We start from the raw sequence: 23,751 nt of genomic DNA, 5'->3' as shown, positions 1-23,751 counted from the left end.
TCCCTCTCGTTGTAGATAATGAAAAATCAATGAAACATATATACATAATTTGATAAATATTTTTATCATTTCGTGCAGATATTTAGATTATATATTCCCAACTGCCCCATACTTGATCTAACGTTTATAGAGACCGATTGACATTCTTTCTCTTTTAAATATATCATAACAGAATGTATGATAAACGGAACGACTTTCCTCTCCTATTGTTAGTTTTCCTTTCTTTGATGGCATTTTCCCCTTGGCTCTATCTTATATGTAGTATTTTCTCAGTTGATTCGATATGTACGTGGTTGCAGTAACGTCTAAATATCTCTTTTCGGTCTTATAGGATAATGGAAAGGTCATAATTATAATGTCGTTTATCAGTTGGAGTATCTAGTATTTTTTGGGATGAACATCAGTTCACCGTTACAAAGTTTCTCTTACTTTTTCCCCATTGGAATTCTTTAAAATCAGCATGAACTCATTTGCTCTGGAACGGTCACAATTAGTTCGACTTGTATTTAAGGTGTATATATATAAGAAGATGAGGCATGAGTGCCAATGAGACAACTCTTCATCCAAGTCCCAATTTGTAAAAGAAAAAACTATTATAGGTCAAAGTACGGTCTTCAACACGGAGCCTTGGCTCACATCGAACAGCAAGCTAAAAATAATTTAGTGTAAAACCATTCAAACGTGAAAACCAACTGACTAATCTAAATAATAAACGAGTAACAAGAAAAACTTATGAACAACATCACCAAAAGACAACTATTGAACATCAAATTCCTGACTTAGGACAGGTGTAAACAAATGCAGCGGGTTTAAAGGTTTTAATAGGTACCAACCTTCACCCTTACCCAAAACAATAGTTTATCAAGTGAACTAAATGATTTCAAGATTTCTCAAATAAAGAATGATTTTTCTCTGATCTTATGCACGTGTCTTATGACTCTGTATAGAAGGAAAGTCTACGCAACATCAAGTCGAGTAACGTTTGCCATTTAAAAGCAAGAGGACATTGTCCTCTTATAATGTCCTCTTATCAGAGGTGTGTTTTGTAAGGGGAGTCTACATAACAACCGCCAAGAAACGTATGACTTGCAAAGTGTGAGGGCAATGTCGTTTAATAAACCAAAATGTTTACCACATGAAGAAGGGGTGGTCGTAGAAAGATATTACATGCGATGAAAATGTTTTAAAGCATTCTGCTTTTCCTAATGGCCAGTAATTTGTTTTACGTCTCATTGCATCTGAAATCTGAATTTCAATTTTGTTTACGACATTTTGATCGTTCTAACGGAAATATTTTAATAAGACCTCTTTGATTTCAAGTTCGATTCAATATTAAACTCGCAAACAATGTAATCAAAATTATTATAGTCTTTTTTTAACGACAATATTTTAAAATTATTGGTAGATAAAAAGAATACAAAAACATATGTTACAAATTGATATTTATTGATTGGTATAAATTATAAAAAGGATTTAAGCATCAGACAGATAAGGATTTACACGACAAGCAAAGATGATTGTATATTTCTTTCTAGTGTTTCATCTGTCAGCAGCGAGTGGTGAGTGATTAATTTGTATATTTAAAAAAAATATTTTTCATAAACTATTTTAAAATACAGGTCATTTGTTTAAATAAATCATCTTCTTGCTACTTATTTGAATTTTGTAGACTTAAAAAAAAGAATATATTATTCAATTGAAAACTGCATTCAAAACTTTGCCTTATGAAGTTGGAATCTTATCTAATAATTTTCTTTAAGAAAAAGTCCACGTCCACTTCTTTTAGAGTAAAACTTAGCCATTCCGTTATATAAAGAGACTGGATTAAATGCTAAAGATTTTGAAACTTGTGATAAACCATACAATAAAATTAAATATTCCTTAAAGATGAAGTTTAAACAGGTATCACATGAATTTTATACAAAAAAAGTCTTGAATAAACTTTCTTCTATAACAGACAGTTCGAAATTATTTCTATATGGTCAAATAAAAACTGAGATAAAAATTGAAAATTATTTATTAAAAGAATCAAATTTTAAAACCAGACAATTAATTTCTAAATTAAGGGTTAGTGACCATAACCTAGAAGTTGAAATGGGAAGATATAAAAATGTACCCAGAGATCAAAGGTTATGTAAACTTTGTAATAAAATTGATGATGAATACCATTTTTTACTATACTGCAAACTAAACTCAACTTTAAGAGATTGCTTATTTTTAAAGATTAATAATTTAAATCCTGATTTTACAAATTATCAACCACTTTTAAAGCTAAAACAACTTTTAAATCCTAAATCTGAGCTTTTGACAGAAATTGGTGACTTTATAAAGCAATCATTAGAATTGCGAAAATGAGGTCCATGTTCATCAAAGGCTACATTAATTACCATTTATTACTATGGTTTTTTTTTATGTTTATATTTGTAATTCTTCACTGTCTGTATTAAATGTTGTATTTGTGTTTGCTTGACCCATATGGGTGTATTTTTGCAAATAAAATTATTTATTTATAAAACATGTTTAACATTTTTTTTTAAATTTGAAGTTTCATATGACTTTAAGGACAGGAGGTTCATTCTCCCAGGGGCAAAAGAGGTTATATTGAAAAAAGGCGAATAGTTGGCCCAGCAACAGGCTAAATACATACCCCAAAGAGTTGGTGCAAATGTTTTACAATGTACTTTGAGCGTGGAGACCATAGGTATAAAGAGCAAAGTAAACAAATGGAAGAAGACTTCAAATCAACGTTTTTTGATATTTTGCATGATTTTTTTTAAATACTCACAATAAAGAAATTGGACAAAAAAAAAGACCGGATTGAAGAGAATAAAATTGTCTCGGTAATAATACACAATTCCATATTTATTTTATATTTATATTTTATATAGCCGGTTTCTTGTGAATAAAGTTTATATTTTAACTGATGACAAATATTGATCATTAGAAATGTTATAAATCATTTTTTACCAGTTTGATTTTCTTATTACACACTTGTAAAGAAAATTTAGCAAAGAACATTAGTGTAATGTTAACTCTTACGATTAGTTTTACATTTGACATACAATTTGCATTAAACGTAATGATTATACTGAAATAGATTTAAGACCAGAGAAAATTCGAAAGGTCAACATAATTTGACTTACATATTCAATATACATACGCGCATGTCGAATTCTTTCAAACTTATTTCAGGTTTTTTCAAATATCTTAAATTTAAAAACAAAAATGTATTTATATTCGCCATATGATACATGTAGTAGGTTAATAATTTTTTCAAATAGCATTTTGTAAATTTGGTGAACTACTACTGACTACTGTTTGCTTGGTTCCAAGAACTGATGACTGATATATTAATCATACTGATGTCCATCTCAACGTAAAACTACTTGAAGTAACTTGTAGCGATTTCCTATGTCCAGTGTCAAATATTTGACATGTATTCAGGACGACAACACGTTTGATCAATCTTGTATGTGTTGTCCACATAGTAGGCAAAAAAAGGACACTGAAGAAAAGGATCAATGCTTTGAAGAGTAAGATATATCCTTGAAATACATGAGACCCCTCCCCACCAATAAAAAAGAATTTAAAAAAAAACTTTGTAAGGTTTACACGACTTTAGAGAAAGAGATGATGTATGATATCCGATAAAATTACCCGTCCATCGGGAACCAAATAGAGTACTTCGTATGTATATTACGTACACGTTGAGTGGCTCTCTCTGTAAATAGAAGTTCTTTTTTTTATTTGTGCTCCGATTATAATTTACTGTTTAAAAGCAGTCAAACAGCCTCTTCTTCCGAATTGGTCATTCTAAGAATCTGTTAAAGTCCAGGCAGCAATATTTATATATAAAGACAGTATTCAGTATGATGGCGTTTTTTAAAGACCCTTTCTTACAAGAATTACTGTTATCCCTTTTCCATACAAATTCCGTAGATTTTGAAAATAAGAAGATGTGGTAAAATTGCCACTGATACCAAAATGCCACAGAAATTAACAACTATCGGCCACTCACCGTACGGCGTTCAGCAATATACAAAGCCTAAACCGCCTAGTAAAGTACATGTATACTATCTCTTAACTTGGTCCTTGTTACAGGTATTCCTTGATGGTACATTGACCTCATTGTACAAGTATAACCACAAGCATTGATTTTTTATATACATTATAGTCTAGCACATTTGTCATTTTTTAATATCTGTTTAGTATTCGAGCATACTTTCATTGATATAATTTATAATTGAGCTTTCTTTGACACTGTTACATTAAGTTTTTAAAAAGCATGCAAATAGAACAAGAATAATATTAACAGAAAGACAAGTTCATCATATTTAAGTCAGAAACTTTTAACTAAAGACACAGGCATAACCTTTACAGCTTTGTATAATTATGGTATTTTACAATGGCGAATGCTTCCTTTTCGGAAAGAGGGACGAAAGGTACAAGAGGGAGAGTCAAACTCATAGATAGAAAATAAACTGACAACACCATGGCTAAAAATAAAAAGACAAAGAGACAAATAATAGTACAGAAGACACAACATAGAAAACTAAAGACTAAGCAACATGAACCCCAACAGAGACTTGGGGTGATCTCAGGTGCTCCGGACGGGTAAACAGATCCTGCTCCACATGTGGCCGTCGTGTTGCATATGTTATTACATTATTTCTTCAAAATAAAGATGAATAATGGTACAATTCATTTTGATATTATATTTTAACTACATTCCTGAAACAAAGATTTTTTTCAGAAACAGCAGCATGACTTAAAAGGCAGTTGTTTGTTCTGTCCATTCTTCAGACCGTATGTTGTTTAAAATTGACAAAATTATTTTAAACAGTATACGTACTTGAATGTCTCATCAAAAAATACATTTTCTGTACCCAATCAAAAAAATAAGTTAGCTTCACATCCATGAATCATAATGCTACTTTTAATCTAATTTATATAATTAGTTAAACGAAATCTTCATATCTATTTGTCACAATTGTATGTTTAATAACTTGCATCTTTAGTTAACTTCTTGGCTCAGTTGGGTACAGTTTCCCTCTTTCACTGAACATGGATTTTCTGACACATTTCAAATGATTTGTTTTCAGATGTTATTCTTCAATATAGTTGTGTGCTCGCTTTTTTCTACCATAAAGTGCCTACCTTAACAATTTTAATATTATGCAACATCAGGATTATTTACAACAATATATTGATAAATAAATGCAATTTGAAATATAGAAAAATTAAATACAACTAATGTGCATATAAAGGGATTAATCCATCATTTTCTACATAAGAAAATGCATTTACCAAGTCAGGAATATGACAGTTGTTAGCCATCGTTTGATGTGTTTGAGCTTTTGATTTTACCATTTGATAACGGACTTTCCGTTTTGAATTTTCTTCGGAGTTCGGTATTTTTGTTATTTTACTTTTTTATATTGAAGTTTTGAGATTACAGATTTTGAAGGGTCTACATACGTGCACTTAATATTTAGGATATTACCCGTATTTTTGTTCAAATAGGTTATTGTTCTTGGAACTTATTTCCTTCTATGTTAAATTTTGTAGGAACTGTTCAATTTTGAATATCTTGTTAATCTTTTTGTTGATCATTAAACAGTATTAAAACTTAAAATTCTATTTTGTATAACATAACCAAACATAACAGATAATTTGAATTCCATATTTTGGCGCAATTGTCACATATCTTAAGTAATATTGGACGCAAATGAACATTTGAACTAGTACTACAAACCTTTTTTAAATTTAATTCCTTATCTTTACTTGTTGATGTGATATCAAATTTGAGATTTAAAAAAAAACCATAGTGAACTGGCAAGGGTTCACTGATAATTACTTACTATTAGTTTATAGATGTAATGTATATACATAATTATTTATAATGCAGACATATATATTCAATCCATTTTGTATGAGAACTGATTTGTATAGGCTTTGCCTGTTGTCCAATCTCTTTGTTTAATCATAGATGTAATACCTTAGTACGTTTGATGTTAGAACAAAAAATACTAGATTTTTACATCGAGATGGCATTGAGGTCATTCCGATGTATTGCTATCGCCTAAATTTCCATTATGCAAATTAGTTTTGGGTTTTCGATCGATCTATAAAAATTATTGATCCGCGGACATTATCTAGTGCAAAATAGCAATCCTTATCGCTTGTTTTAAATTAAGTTTCAATGGATACTCCTATACATACTTTTTTAAACACAAATTAATAATATGACAATGTTTTGTCGTTAGATATATATAGAAAAGTAAGAAATCATTGGTAATATCTATGCACACATACCGAAAAATTGTGTTATAGCTTGCAGAAGAATATCCCAAGAACGTTTTGCGACACTCCCGACAAGGACCGGTAACCCTGTAATTGTTTTTGCGGGAAAATATGAATGGCTTCTAATATCCAATCTTTTAGAAAAATCTTTTTTTACAGAAGAGTATACACCATGCACTTGCACTGCACTATAATGAATTATTATTAGAATAGTAGAATGATATACAAATGGATGAAAATTATATATACATGTAACTGTTATATTAATATAATATATATAACAACAAACCAGTGTATACTCTGGAACTATTATTATATTAGTATAATAGTCCCAGGTATACTGATTTGTATCACTACAATATAATAGTTATAACGGTGCGGTTGAATTACCTGTCATTTATTCAACATCGCACGAACTTGTCTCAGAAAAAAAATATATCTCTGTACATTAACCTCAGTTTCAGGTATAGAGATGTGATCTTTTTTCTGTGACATGTGCTTTTGACCATCCACAAGAACTTGGGGTCATCCTATGTTCAGTACTTCAGTACTTTGATTAATAAATAATGTAAATTCAGATATTAATGCGTGCATTTTGCATTGCGAATCAATATAAAAAAAAATTAAAATAAGAGGTCTTATAAATGCGATTGCAAAAACATTTTTGTATAAAAACCACTACTGAAACTAGAGATGCGAGTTTTTATTATTGAGAACCTGATACGGTCGCATTTATCCCATGAATAAAAAAAAATCGCGATTTTTTCTGCATTTACAGAGTCAACCCTTGTAGTTTGAATACAACGACAGAAGTATACTCACTTTTTTGATAAAAGTATAATACACAATTATATTTTTTAAATCTACTCCGAGCTGTATGAACTGTATTCGTACTTTACAGAATGATACTAAATATGCCTTTTAAAGTGTTGCAAGATATTCACAAGTAATGACATTTTGTATGTTTTTTTCAGATTGGACATATGAAGGTCTACATGGTAAGTTTTTCAAATTGGCCAATATGACGGTCAGCATGGTGAGATTATAAGGTAGGTGTTATAAGATTAACATGGTGAGATTATAACGTTGGTCTATTGACGGTCAACATGATGAGATTATAAGGTTGGTCCTAAGAAGGTCAACATTGCAAGTGTTTCAAATTGGTCATATGAAGGTCTACATGGTAAGTTTTTCAAATTGGACAATATGACGGTCAACATGGTGAAACTATAAGGTTGGTAATATGATGGTCAACATGGTGAGTTTATCAGGTTGATATTATGGAGGTCAACATGATGAGATTATAAGGTTGGTCTTATGAAGGTCAACATGGTGAGATTATAAGGTTGGTCTTATGAAGGTCAACACAGTGAGTTTATCAGGTTGGTCTTATGAAGGTCACCATGGTGAGATTATAAGGTTGGTCTCATGAAGGTCAACGTGGTGAGTTTATCAGGTTCGTCTTATGAAGGTCACCATGGTGAGATTATAAAGTTGGTCTTATAAAGGTCAACATGGTGAAATTATAAGGTTGGTCTTATGAAGGTCAACATGGTGAGTTTATCAATTTATCAGATTTGTGCTTTGAAGGTTATAATGTTGAGTTTTACAGATCGCGCTTCATACAAAATGTACTTCGGATGACACTTTTAACACCCCCAATAAACTTACAAAGAGAAGCATTCAATTCTAAGTGCATAATGATGTTCGAATATCAAAACATTCTTCAAGAAATAAGTAGATCTGATATAAGTGTAACGAGACTAATATCCACCACAGACTAAGGACGGTGACATCTACTACTAAATGCACCGTACGACTTCAACAATGAGCACACTCAAAACCGCATTACAAGCTATAATATAAGCCCGCACATTACAAAATGTGAAACAATTCAATAAAGTAAACCAACAACAAGATTTATTTACAAAATAAAAAACGAAAAATAAATATGATAAACAGCACTGAATTGCAGGCATCTAATTATACATATATCTTCAAAATACCTTACTTTTATTCGTAAATTACGTAATTTGTTTTTGTAATATTCCAGGCCTAGGTCATTGGAACAAAGAGTACCCGGATTGTGGCCGACAGCATCAGTCACCTATTGATATACCAAGTAACCCAACCTGGAATCCATCTATTTTTATGAATTTTAATGGATTTGAGAAAACAAAGGAGTTCAGTCTCACTCTGCGGAATAATGGACATACTGGTAAGCAAAATCTAAAGGTTGATGTACTAACAACAATAAATGTTAAACTTATCGTCATTGAATAAACAGTCTTGATTTTTTTTAAACCGCCAAAATATATACAAAGTTGTGAATGAATTCAAATTCGGTGGCGGATTTAAGAATCCCAGGGGATTTGCGGAGAGGCGTACCGGGTTGAAAGGAAACATAACTTTTTGGGCAAAAAAATAGTCCAAAATTTCTATATATTGATTTTAAGATTAAGACTCTTCCAGTTTCGAAAACAATAGATCACCCAACCCTGCAATCTATCATTAACCCCAAATGTTTCCGAATCCCAGTATTTCTATTGTATAATTGTATTTCGTGCACTTTTGAAAAATAAAATATGGTTTAAACTAACTGATTGTTTGTAATTTTTGACAGCTACGTGAACATTAGCAATGCTCTCCTTTTTGTAACTTCATTGGGGTGTAAAAGCGTTGACCGAATAACATTTTGTATTCTAAAAATGTGCGCACGGTCAACGCTTTTACAACCCTATGAAGTTACAAAATGAAGCATTCAATACTTATAATTACATTGTTTAGCTAGGATCTTGAAAACAAGAATTTTATAAATTTTTGATTTAATTCACCTGTGCACTTTATTGTGGGACCTCGTGTTATCATGAATGATAAGTTTTATTGTGTAATGCCTGTTGCTTAAGGAATAACACGTGATGTGCAGTTAGCCAATCAGAATAACGTATTATAATGAAACATACATCTAATGTAATTATTATGAGATGCAAGCACTTACTGACATATTGGTTATTAATTGAAAGCACATCATCAATATATATGAAAGTGAAATAAAGAACTTTGCAAGATGCATTCTCGTTTGTCTATGAGAAGGTTCTGTTCACTTACAATCGCAAGTCGTCCAGTATAGGTGCACTACATTGTCATATCGGGGCCTTTTATAGCTGACTATGCGGTATGGGCTTTGCTCATTGTTGAAGGCCGTACATTGACCTATAGTTGTTAATGTATGTGTCATTTTGGTCTCTTGTGGACAGTTGTCTCATTGGCAATCATACCACATCTTCTTTTTTATAAATTATTCTTTTTTTTAATTTTAAAGAGACAAACTGCCTTATAATTATTGCTTAGAAATATTACTTATTCCAAATTATTATACATTTTCATGTATAGCTGTAGTTAAAGTGGATTCACCAAATCACAGTGTGTTTGTTACGGGAAACCAGCTTCCGGGAATTATCTTTAAAACCATGCAGTTCCATTTCCACTGGGGAAAAGACAGTACCTCTGGATCGGAACATTTGGTAAAAGGTCAATCGTTTCCATTGGAGGTTAGTATTTTATAATATACCCACAAACCAGGGTTGAGACAAGGAAATAATTTACTTTGTCATTATCTCTTGGTTTTGTATAATCGAATCTCATATTTCCACTTAGAAGATTTGTTTTAACACCACTTTTATCACTACTGTTTTGTTTCGTGGCGTTCAGATTTTATTAGTGGAAGAAGCTGGAGTGCCCAAAGAGAACATAAGGCTTTCGGTAAAAAAAAACTGACACTCCTACGTAGGCAATCGATTGGTGTCGAGTGGTGCGAAATTCGTACTCACAATCCCAGTGTTGACTACTTATACCACAAAGGTCACTACACTTGAATGATCGTAGAGCAAAGTTATTTTATATTACTAAAATGTCGTAATGAATAGTCACCAAACACCAATATTATTTGCGTATATGGCTATTATTTTGGGATAAGGACACAAAGCTCCTAACGTTGCTACGTATTTACAAATCTCTGGTTTCTACATGTTTTGACGTTCTTGATATAAGTAATTGTAGGATACAGTTGCAGATTTAGAGGGGGCCCAGGGGGCCCGGGCCCCCGCCCCCCCCCCCTTTTTTGGGAAAAAAATTGGTTGCTTATATAGGGAATCACTGAAGCGTGACTGGAGCGGGCCCCCTCTTAAGTCAGTCAGTGGGCCCCCACTTATGAAAAATTCTGGATCCGCCACTGGGATACCCACGAAATTTGTTTAATGATATTTCTACGTGGCAGTTTATTAGTTTAACAACCTCAATATGAATACATTTAACGTTATATATGGGGGATTATTTAAAGTAATATGTTTCCATATCCCGTATTTTTAAGATAGAAAACACCAATAAAAAGATGGCGATACTAATTTCTGGAGCACAGCAAAACATTAGTATCGAAGATTTTTTTTATTTTAACAGATGCATATTGTGAACTACAATTACCTGGCTTATGAGTCAATACAAGAAGCAATGAAACACAGCGATGGACTGGCTGTCATCGCCATTCTCTTTGAGGTGGGTATCTTTTTTTATTATTCATTATTTCTCCACAACTCTATAAACTCCAGGTTTAATTTCGGAAATTCCGATATGTTGGCCGAAACTACCAAATTGAATACCATAGCCAGAAATTAGTACTGGTTTTGCTAATTAATATTCATAATATGTAAATGAGAATTGAACCACGTGATAGTACTTTGAACTGGACTGGCTTGATAGGCTTGATATCATTAAAATCTTTAAAACACGGATATTATAAGTTGCCCGTCACAGAGTCCTTATTTACAATCACTTTGATATTTCCGTAAAGTTGTCAGGCGGTCAAAATCAAAACAATGAACGCGAATTTAGTGAATTTTTCGTGCTTTCGTGAGTTTATTCTTTTTGAAATAGTGACATTTTAATTTTACGTGGGAACCTAGAGTTCAACGACTACACATACAAGGTTTGGACTTGCTTATTCTTTGGAAATTCAAGTTTCATATTTCACCCCGGCAACCTGTTTTTGTAATGACCTTGTAAGCCAATTTTCAACACGAAGTTTGCAAATTTGACGTTTCAGCCGTTTTAGCCCGTATTTTACACTGCAATGTTAAAAGCCTCTCGCTTCGATTTTTAAAATAGCTCAGGAATCTGTATTTTTGCAACAACAGTCATTATGTTTCGTTTAAATGGTGTATATTGTTGTGTATATTCATTTTCTGCCCCGGCAACCTGTCTATCACTTAAATTAAAATTAAAACAGACCTTTTTTCAAAATTCCCTATCATTTAATGTAATTTCCGTGACCCGTATCCGATTTTTTTAGTATATTATTCAAATAAGCAAAGTGGCGTTGATTTCTGGATATGTCTAAAGGTGGTATGGGTGTCTTCCTCCATCTTGGATTATAAAAAACAGAGAATCAAAGGTCCAGATTTTCCATCAAATTAGCAAAATCTGATGCAGAAATGCAGATGTTTAATGTACATTTTCATTTAAAAGTACCATTTTATAAGAATATAACTTCTAAATATTGATATTTTTGCAAATATTAATTATTTTTGGTTGTTTTTATTTTATTTTTAAATTGGCATTTTAAGGGGAGGTAACTCTAAAAAAGTGCATTCTCTGAAGGATTCTGTATGGAATTTTCCTATTTTGTATTTTAGCCGGAAAAAACGTACGGTGACCCTATCTTTTCTTTTGATATTCTCCAAGCAGTGTCTGAAAGCTATCTTTTCCTGAAGTATATAACAATTCTATCATTTTGTTTAGTTTCTAACACAAAATGGTGTTTTTTCCTGTATAATCCATACAAAATGTGTCATTTTGTCCCGTCCTGTAGCTTGAGAAAATGCTCGGTGACCTATCATTTTTATTATATTTTTCAACATGTATCAATAGATACAACGTTTTGGAAAAGTATGAACAAATTCTATCATTTTTATTTTAGACTCCTATACCACCTTAAGTTTCGTTCTTGGATTATAGAAATAATGATAACAACATGTTAAAAGTGTCTTTTTATTTGTAGCTCTGAATTTATTTTGTGATAAAAAAAAGGACACTATATTTAAGCTTTATTTTTACTTCGAGTTGTCTCCTCTTTATCATTTAAAAAGATGAGAACATCAAAACATGGTGTACTGTGAATCGCTATCAAATCTATACAGAAAAAGGTTACGAAGATTAATTAAAACGTATGGATTGTTCATTAGACCACGCCAACTTTCAGTGAATCTGGTATTGCAAAAATAGAAAATATGATGTCCTGCAAATTTCAAACATCGACACTCGTAAAATGTAAATAGGTGTCTATTGTATTCGGGTCAAATTAAACTATTGAGAAAGTATGAACCAAACAAGATGATTCATAGAAGTTTTTAAAATGTTTTCTAATCGGGAAAAATATTCTTTAGGACTGGGTGCCATATGAAACTCTTTCCCATAAAAAAAAAGGTCACGTTTTACCAATTACGAGGGGACATGCATTGTATCACAAGGATATGGACCTGTAATTCAGTGGTTGTCGTTTGTTATTTGTTTTTTCGTTCATTTTTTTTTATATTAATAAGGCCGCTAGTTTTCTCGTCTGAATTGTTGTACATAGTCATTTCGGGGCCTTTTATAGCTGACTATGCGGTATGTGCTTTGTTCATTGTTGAAGGCCGTACGGTGACCTATACTTTTGTACTGTTACGAATTACAGTTTATGACTAAACTCAGTAAAGACCCGTCGAAATTGCATTTAATTGATAAATTCAACAACACTTACCGTTATCTTGATTATATTTTTTCATTAAATAATCAAGAATTTTCTCAATATACTGATGAAATTTACCCCAAGGAACTTACTTTAAATAAATCAAATTTATTCGGTGATAAGTGTCCTTTCCTGGATTTAGATCTTTCGGTTTTAAACGGGAAACTCCACACTAAAATTTACGACAAAAGGGACGATTTTTCGTTCCCTATTGTTAATTTTCCATTTTTAGATGGTGATGTTCCTTTGGCACCATCTGACGGTGTTTATATTTCACAGCTCGTTCGCTATGCCCGTGTCTGTTGTGACGTTTTAGATTTTAACGAACGTAATCTATGTATTACTGGTAAATTATTAAACCAGGGATATCATTACCATAAATTACGTCAAACCTTTACTAAATTTTTCCATAGATATAAAGATTTGGTTTTGAAGTTTGGTTGTACTTGTAGAAAACTTATTTCAAACGGGATAGCACATCCTCATTTTTACGGAAATGTTGTTAACCGTGCCCGGAAATTTAGAAATGATCCATGTAAACTTATTGCTCCTTTAAATAAACTTATTCTAAAAGGTTGCCAATTCAACACTGTAATAAGATCATTGAATATTGTTTTTATTGGTATAAATATTGATTTTGTTATCAGTAAATTAAAAGCAAACTAAATATTACTAGTATGTTATATACATATACATATTCATGGATCTAAAATCTGTCGATACCTGTAACTTGGCATTGCACAAGGTCATGTTTTTCTCTGGCTGTTTATGACGTCTTTACACTACATCCATTGGATGTTGGATGTGTACGTATTGATAGTTTAGTCTTAGATGCATGATTTGTTTTATTAATTGTTAGTGGCTTTGAACTAGCAGTCAGATAACTGCGAGTACTCTCAGATCTGTTCCTAGTGTCTTTTTTTGTCGGGATGTACAAGTACCTGGCCACGTCCACTTGTATTTTTGTCCATCTGATGAGTTAAGCCTTTTTCAACTGATTTTTAAAGTTCGTTCTTATGTTGTACTGTTATACCACTGTCCCAGGTTAGGGGGTATCCCACTAACATGTTTAACCCCGCCACATTATTTAAGTATGTGCCTGTTCCAAGTCAGGAGCCTGTAATTCAGTGGTTGTCGTTTTTTTAGGTGTTACATATTTGTTTTTCGTTCATTTTTTTTATATAAATAAGGCCGTAAGTTTTCTCATTTGAATTGTTTTACATTGTCTTATCAAGGCCTTTTATAGCTGACTATGCGGTTTGTGCTTTGCTCATTGTTGAAGGCCGTACGGTGACCTATAGCTGTTAATGTCTGTGTCATTTTGGTCTCTTGTGGACAGCTGTCTCATTGGCAATCATACCACATCTTCTTTTTTATATAGTTGTTAATTTCTGTGTTATTTTGGTGTCTTGTGCGGAGTTGTATCATTGGCAATCATACCACATATAATTTTTTTTATATAAACAAAGCTGATTATTTATTTATCTCAACATTTTTACATAAACTTTTAAACGGTTAAATTTAGACCATAATTTTTTTACAATTCACGTTTTTGATACATGTAGTGCATCGTTTGAATATTTTAAATGTTATGTTGTTAAATTATACTCATTGAGTTAATGACATTGCACGTAGTTCAAAGCTTTAGAAAAATACTTGCTGAATATATGAATTTAACGCAAGCAATATAAATTGAGAATGTAATATACGGTACACCGCCGTCATTACATGTACCGTGTACTGGCATTCACATTGCTACTACCGAACAACAGTTTTAGTGAACACATCTATACCTTAGTTGACCCTTATAGTTAAACATTGCAGTCAGTTTTCGAGTTACATCGACCGAGAAATAAAAGATATTTGCTTACTAAGCGACCACTGGAAACATGATTTGCATATTCAAGACGATCTGTTCAAAATAAAATATATCATTTAACATGCCAAATGTTTTGAGTTGTCCACCTTTAATCACATAGCCCCACGATTTAAAGTAAAACTCTTTTATAATTAGCGTTCTGAGGTTACATAACGTTGCTTCTAACACTTATTTTTGATTTGGAAAGTGATGTTCATTTTCACGGCCGACACTCGGCTAACCGAGAGATTGGTCGGTTAATCTATATTGAGTATGCGGCTATATGGGAGATTGGTCTGTTAATCGGGTTGGTTATACGTCTGTTAAGAGTAAAACGCACAATTTAATGTTAAACTCTATTAAATATAAAGATTTTTGGCATATTATAAGAACCAAATCAAAAAAAGAAAACTGTCTGACAAAATGGTATCTATCATAGAACATTTTCCACTTGTAAAAACATTTCATAGTCTACGCAGTTTTCAGTAAAATCAAAAGGCGTCGCGCAAGTATGTAGTATTTATGCTTATACGCATAGCATTTTTTTTAATAAAAGTCGGAACAAACAATTTTAGATATCATTTTAAGGACACAAAATAGTACTTTGGTTCTAAAACATAAATTTACATTGGTAAATATTTCATAATTGTAATAAAAAGTGAATATTACCACGTTTTAGTGAAAATTAAGTGAATAAAGTCTGTTAATGGGTTGGACAATTGAAATTATGTCAGTTAAGAGTAATTTAGCCACAGTTATTTTTGCTACCTTTATATTTTCCTATAGAAAAAGTTAAGAATGAGATGTTCCTGAGTAAAAAAAAAAATGATAATACGGTGCAACAGTATCCTACGGAAGCGAATTAGTGCAACACATTTGTTTTTAAATTTTTCGTCCTATATTTGCGTTACATCGCAAACCTTTTGGGTTATTATGCAAACCTTTGCGATAAAACGCAGACCTTTGCGTTGTAACGCAAACCTTTGCGTTATAACGCATACCTTTGCGAAATAACGCAAAGCTCAAATATCTTGATTTCAATTGTTCATTAAGTTTTGTAAAAAATGTCCGTCTGTCATTTCAATTATCCTCCTAAAAAATAACCTTATTGTAGTACTATATCCGCCATGTTTGATTTTACCGGAAGTAGGGTTTTTGAAGACATCTTATCTATATCATATATTCAAAAGTAGTACAAAACAAAGGTTTGTACCAAATATTATGATAGTAGCATGTTAATAACACCTTTTCACATACTAGCCTTCGATATAGGGCTGATTTAAGTATGATGTCCGCCATTTTGAATTTTACCGGAAGTGAGGCATTTTTTTCAAATGCCTCCCTATCTGAAATGAAAGAGAAATGGTTGAGGAAGGTCTATGCCAAATTTCATGCTTGTAACAGGATTTGCACAATTTTTCACAAAGCCGCCGTACTAAATCTGTTACTGTTTCAACACCCAGGGATGTTTCTTAAACAATTATTATTTTTTTTTAGCAAAGCATCACTCTCTACTGTCCTTATTTATTATTCTATATTCTGCTACTCCATCCAGATTATCGTGTATACCATGAGGGTTCGGATTTGGGGGGGGGGGGGGGTATTTCTGTATTCTTTTGTTATGTCACGTTTCCTTCGTGAATTTCTTCCTTTTACCTTTTATTTATCTTACTCATTATTTTTTCTCTATTCTTTATATTTTAGCATCCCAATATAGTTTACTTACTGATATTTAGTTACATTACGATGTTTATCTCTGATCTATATACTGGTTACCAATGTAGATGACAAATTGGTGTCATTCATGACAATTAAACACAATCCACATGACGTATGCGACCATTCTTAGATGAAATTAACATTACTTTAATATTACACTTTTTAAAACCGTTTACATCAATTTTCAATTTCCATTGTTTAAATTGTTCATTGTTCATGTGTTGTTTCCGTATATTTTATGTTTCATTGCTCATGTGTTGTTTCCGTATGTTTTAGCCGCTCGTCTTGAGCCTACCCATTTGATCCGATAACACCCCATATAGCAATAAAATTATACTTTTATTGCCATTCATAACTCTTAACAGACCAATTAACAGACTGGGTTTTATACATCCGACCCATTAACAGACCAGGTTTTAAATAAAGATTGATTTATGTCACCAAAATACAGATTTTCGTGAAGATTTTTCACACAATGATTTCATTATGGTGAACAAACATAATGCCTGTCTTTTCTCGATGTTCAAAATATTGCATGCACGTAAATTCAACCAACGTGTCATTTTGTGTACAGTTTGTGTGTGTAAAATGTGTATAAATGTATTGATGAGTAACCCGCCTTTTCATTTAATAGATCGTACATTGAAGATAGAAAAATAATAATTACACCACTGGATTCAGTACATTGAATTGTTTTGTTAGACATGAATATTTTTTATGATAAAAATATATTTAAAAAGTTATACAATGAAACATGCTGAACTTTCAATGATTTTCTCGATAACACCTGATTAACAGACTTTAGCCAACCCCGATTAACAGACCAACCGCCGATATAGCCGCATACTCAATATAGATTAACCGACCAATCTCTCGGTTAGCCGAGTGTCGGCCGTGATTTTATACACTTTTGGGTAAAATACTCAAAATTTCAAGGTACATGTCAAAATGTTTTATGATATGTGTCCAACATTATAGTGTCGAGGATATATGAGGGAGGTTGTGCTAGAATCAAAGTCGTACTTTTATTATAGCAAGTAGCAAAACAATGAAGTACATAAGATACTATATAATTAATTTTGATATGAAAATGAGGCACATTTTAATGATATTTATAATTTTGACAATTGCAGACTACAGCTGAAGACAACGAAGACTTGAAACCTTTAATTGAAGGTTTAGAAAAAGTAAAATCCAAAAGTATGTATGTATCAAATAACAATAAACACAATAAAAATGAATTGAACTACTGCGTTTCGAACTTGTGTTATTATCATCGCGTCCGAAATTTCCTTTTAGGATAGAAAATTTCTTTCAGGTCATTCTCTATAATCATTATAACATCTATTGGCATTTTATTTGTGATTATTTTTCGCCTCTCTTACACCAGGTATAAAGATATTAAAAGACACAATGCGTACTCATGTCATAACTAGCATAGACCATAAGAGAAAACGAACCATCTCATAGTCAGCTATACAGGACCGCGAAATGACAAATGTAAACCAATTCAAACAACAACAAAATACACCAATAAGAGTATTTGCAATTACTGACAGCTCAAAGCCACTAACAACTAATAAAAAAAAAACCATGCATCTAAGACTATATTAGCAAACAGTACTCATCCAACATCCAATCTATTTAATGTAAAGATGTCATAAGCATTCAGAGAAAAACATGAATAAAAATCTAATATATTTGTGGCTGACGCCTGTCAGATATGAGAAGATTAAATCCAATACTTAAAACAAGATGTCATTAATATAATGGGATAATCTGCATGCATTATGCTTTCACATAACATTAGGTGAAATTGCTGAAAGATCCTTAACCTAAACTATTGAAATCTATTTTATTGCATAAAGATTTTTTGGTGTAAATGACATACTGACGGCATCACAGTGTATATCTTTACTAGTGGTAAGAAACAAACGAAATACTATCCGAAAGTTTATTGAAAACTATAATGATACAATTACAGGAATGCAGTTTAAAAAAAAAATGCATGTTTTAATTATCATCATGATATGGATACAAACGGGAATGGTTTTCAAATATCAAAGTGATGATTTAGCAAAGTTCCCTTTAATGAACGTACATGAAATCTGTTTTCCGTGACTCAAAATCATAAATTGATTGAATATCAAGTTTTATAGTTTCTTTTCTTCTGTTTTGTTACTTCACAGAGTAAGTTTCCCATGCCTTAAAATCAACATAATATCTAGAACTAACAAAATAAATGCCAATTTCTTGTATTTTTGATACTAATTGCATTTTAGACAATGATACCCTGCATACCTTATTATATCGGATTATTTTTATATTCTTATATTAATTAGAGAAAAGAGATAATATGGATCATTATTTATTACTTCTTTGTTATCTGTTCTCGATCATGACGAGACCTTGGATAGATCTATAGGATATACAATGTAACCTATGTATTATCACCTTTCTGTGTTTTAGATGATGTGTTGTGTCCAAATATCTCCTCTAGTTCTTATGAATTTGACACCCTTATAAATCAGACCAACTTTTAACAGCTTACACGATATGTAAACGATGTCATCGGTATTGCCTGACATGGTATACCCTGTATTGTATCTTTAGTAGTGCCCAGTAGTCAGCACCTTTGTGTTGACTTAAATTATCATTAATATGCTCATAATTATAAATTACCTGTTTACAAAACTTTGAATTTTTCAAAAACTAAGGCTTTTCTATATCAGGAATAGATTATCTTAGCTGAATTTGGCAAAACTTTTAGGAATTTTTGGTCCTTAATGCTCTTCAACTTCGTAATTTATTTGGCCTTTTTTAACATTTTTTTATTCGAGCGTCACTGATGAGTCTTTTGTAGACAAAACGCGCGTCTGGCGTAAATATAAAATTTCAATCCTGGTATCTATGATGAGTTTATTTAGAGTATATATATATACTTTATAATACTCTCAGCTAAGTTATGCTTAAAGTAAATGACTTATCTGTTATTAGTATTTGTTTTGTCAACTGTTTTCTTAAATTCTAATAAATGAAAGCGAAAAACTATTTTAGGTTTGCATCTGAAGGTTTTAGATATGGCAGTATTTAAGAGACTGTTCATATTTTTGTTACATTCGATTTGTTATTATTGTATCACAAACACTATCAACTTTCTCCTCTGAACTATGTAAACATTTTCCGCTTTGTGTATCGAACTCTTTCGTGTGGCCTTTTTTAAATTATAATTTTCATCGTGAAAATACATTGAAAAATATCTAACCTTTATAAGACTGATTTATTATTTTTTGCTGTTCGACTAACGTCCAGTGATTAGTATGGCAACAATACTCAGAACGAGAATAAATAAATAACACATCCAATATATAAGTTCTATAAAGTGACGCTACCCGGATTACGGGAGGATCAGTTCAACTTCCACTATAGAATGGGGGCGTGTTGAATAAAGACAGAATTCTGCCTTGCTTAAATGGACGTATGGACTTCTCAAAGATTTGGTTTTTTTTTTACAGAAGCATTCGTTGCACTTTACATTTCGCAAGTTTTCGTAATGAAGTCCCCATTTTAACCGGAAATGGGTACGTATTTATGCATTCTTCTCCATTAAGTTTTACCGACGGATCGAAAAATTTCAAACGATAATATTTGTATATATCAGTCAACCTTTGGAATTCGTATAACATATATAGTATCGTTAGGGTAAGGTGAATGAGACATTGGCACTGGTTTAACAAAAAACTCCTTTCCTTTTTAATAAATATCTTTTACAATCGATTTTTTTTCAGATTCTGAAAGCAGTATCGATTCGTTGTCACTCTCAAAACTTCTGCCGAAAAACACCCGCTGTTTCTATAGATATGATGGGAGTCTCACCACACCTGGTTGTTTCGAAAGTGTAACATGGACAATATTGTCACAACCGCAAACAATTTCCGAAAGACAGGTGGGTGTTTACACTTATAATAGTTTTAACTTTATAGAGTATTGTGTAATTTATAAGATGTTCGATTTTTTTATATGCAAATTAAAAGTTATATAGTTTTAACATATTATTAGTTTTTATGAATTTTTATAATTAGGGGGAACGTATTATTATAATTTAACGTTTTCAATCTGCCCTGGTATTGTTTGATTAAAATAACCAAGGTTAAAGTAAAAACTAGGTGAGCTAAGTACTCGATTTTATATTTTTTTTTCAGCTGAACAAGTTCAGAGCCCTTTGTGATGATCATGGGAACCATCTCATCAAATTCAACAATCGCCCTACTCAGGGTCTTCATGGAAGAAAGGTATACACCACATGTAAAGACCAAGAGCCGAATCGTCTTTGGAGTAACAACTTTTAGACTGTCGCTGAAATCAATGAAACATCTCAAATTGAGTGTATTAATTACAACACTTCAATAGATTGATAATAAATATTTATAGTGAAGCAGCTGAATTAAATAGTGCGTGTTTTTTGTGATTCTATAGGCCATAAAACATACTATTTTTAACATTAAGTATCTATTAAAAAGACCATGTTACAGTACAAGGTTATTATTATTTGTTTGATTCTTTTGTTGTAAAATAGTTTACAATCCTGTAATGAAACAGCATGATGTGAGATTACTAGAAGGGTGAATATATTCAGGTCACGGAGGGTAATAATTGTGACTATAAATATAAATCTTTTCTTGTTGATACTGATGAATATACAGGGCCTGACCTTGAAAATAGGTCCACCGACTTTCACAATATTTCTTAATGAATTTACTGATTGGAATGTTTCAAAAAGATAAGTAAATGGCTGCCGATAAAATAGTAAATATAACGTTAAATTTGAAAAAAGTAATTGGTTTTTATTTGGTTTAATGTACACCTATAAGGAACCAAATTTACTTACAACATTAACACCAATTATTCAAAATGTACTAAATTAGCAACAGCAAGAAATTCATTCAAATTTTAAAGTTATTACTATATGACACTTTTCATAAGACATTGTATTATCATAGAATCAATATTGAACCACTAAAGATGCAAAAGTGCAGAATTGAATCTCATATATAAATCCGAAGTCACGTCAATGACTTCTCATATGGGCATAGTTCTTAAATTTCGAAATGTTCTTAACTAACCTAAAACCGGTCATACTTCATAATTTATTTTTTCCTTCAAATCTAAATTCATTCAATTTCTATATATTTCTATATTAAATCTATTAAATCATTTACATTTCTACATTAAATTTATTAAACCATTTACTTTTCTATGTATAAATAACTTCAAAGCAACCATTGGATGTAAAAAAAAACTGCTAAAAATTAAAAAAAGATTTATTATTAATTTTTTAGTATATAAGGTCGGCTACAACACTATATAATCCATTGTATAACTTGAAACTTTCTCATAAGATGTCTGGTACAGAGGTTTTAATTGCATTCAGTTGTTATCTTGATCGTACTTGTTTTACTTCAGTTGTCGAATCCGGGTCGTTTAATATAATGACTTGACATAAAAATTGTTAGTGTTTTGCTTGTCAGCAAAATTAAATATATCCATTGGCCCAATTCACATGTTAAGGTTAAATGGATTTTTGCTGACGCGAATTTTCTCCTCGAAACCGGACAACTCGCTCGAGTTGAAACATTTGCTAAAGACTGTTTAAAAAAATTAATAGAAAAAACAATTTGCAAGACAAAATCTGCATAAATGTCTTAACTTAACTACTTGAAACTCTTGGTTTAATACATTCCTTGCAAGAAGCCACTATTTATCAAGGAAATCATGATAGAAAATATAAGATATGGAATATTGTATCAACTGGGAGATGTATATTCCATATGCAGGACCTGTTGGAATGTTGCTACATAAAAATGGAATGTTCACAACTGGGAAGTTTCAATCATCTCTTTTTTGTTTGTTTCTCAACCAACCCTCATTTTCAATTTCTAGATGCAAGTCAGCGTATGAGTCAGATTCATTTGTTTCCTTTATTTCAAATTCCACTGAACAGATGCGTTCAACATAGTTACCAAATTTGAATTATTTAGTAAGAGGACATCATCTTTAGAACGTTAATTTTTTATTCTTCATGAGAGTCTTCTGTTTGAAGTCAGCGTGAATAGTGTAAATAATGAAACAAGTCGACAAAAAAGAAGCACAGTTGGTTCCAATTGGAATGCCGATTGTTTGCTAAAAACACGCCCTTAACACGAAATATATGATCAATAAATAAAAATCAAACATCTAGATAATGTCAGTGTTAGAGAATTGTATGTTTGAATCAGAGATATGTTGTACAACGTACCATTTATCCCTCCCTAAAACAATACTTGTTGATGAAAAAGCAGGACCCATTCTTTCAAATTGTCCATTAGTTTTAAATTAGCAAAACTTGTATCAAGGGTAGATTAAACCTCTTTTTGAAAACTACAGGAAAGAGACGTAGATAGTATGTGCTCTCTAACAGATCTTTTTTTGATTTCTAAGTATACTTGAGTTACGCCGCACATAACAAGGGGGGAATCTACGTCATCACGCAGGGTGTCGGTGATTGAAATTGGACCACCATCTTGTCGCTTCAAGGTAAGAATCTTACTTATTATGCCAGTTATATGAGGGTTATGATTATACAAAATAGTCCACCAAAGACTGTATAAAGTAGGAAAATTAATGAGCCATCGCTCAATATTATTGGTTATCTCAATTTTGCAAACAATTGTCAGCATTGTGAAACTGTTTTTATTGTGTTTATGTCACGTATTTGTCACGTATTTTTAATTGACCGAATTGTGTGCCTATTGCGCCTTAGATATTAAAGAACTTTAAAAAGGGGGAAATGCATGCATAATAGCCTTGCATCTGATTAAAGACACACTAAACTTTGCACTTACATTCCTACAGTTACATGTTAAAATTCATTACACGAATAGCTTAAGATAGTATTACGGCATTGTAGATTTTAGTGACGATAATGTCATAAAAAAGACTCTAGTATAAAAGAACCAAGACAAAGCAGTTGTTTAGATATGCATATGATATAACATATATCATTCGGCATCTACACTGAGTTCAACACAATATTGATAATATAGGTTTTGGG

The 23,751-nt window shown here is 31.7% G+C and overlaps 1 protein-coding gene across 1 annotated transcript; it reads left to right on the top strand.

The window, feature by feature from the left end:
* The first annotated feature begins 1,426 nt into the window (after positions 1 to 1,426).
* Positions 1,427 to 21,110, top strand: LOC139481690 (carbonic anhydrase 7-like). The gene is made up of 8 exons (XM_071265157.1): positions 1,427 to 1,559; positions 7,278 to 7,301; positions 8,357 to 8,521; positions 9,697 to 9,854; positions 10,759 to 10,854; positions 17,795 to 17,861; positions 20,450 to 20,607; positions 20,864 to 21,110. Exons 1-8 carry the CDS (start codon positions 1,514 to 1,516, stop codon positions 21,008 to 21,010), a joined length of 861 nt encoding a protein of 286 aa, XP_071121258.1. The 5' UTR covers positions 1,427 to 1,513; the 3' UTR covers positions 21,011 to 21,110.
* Positions 21,111 to 23,751: the final 2,641 nt, after the last annotated feature.

The sequence above is a fragment of the Mytilus edulis genome, chromosome 1, assembly GCF_963676685.1.
Source record: "Mytilus edulis chromosome 1, xbMytEdul2.2, whole genome shotgun sequence".
Lineage (NCBI taxonomy): Eukaryota > Metazoa > Mollusca > Bivalvia > Mytilida > Mytilidae > Mytilus > Mytilus edulis.
This window is presented reverse-complemented; position numbering and strand designations above follow the sequence as displayed.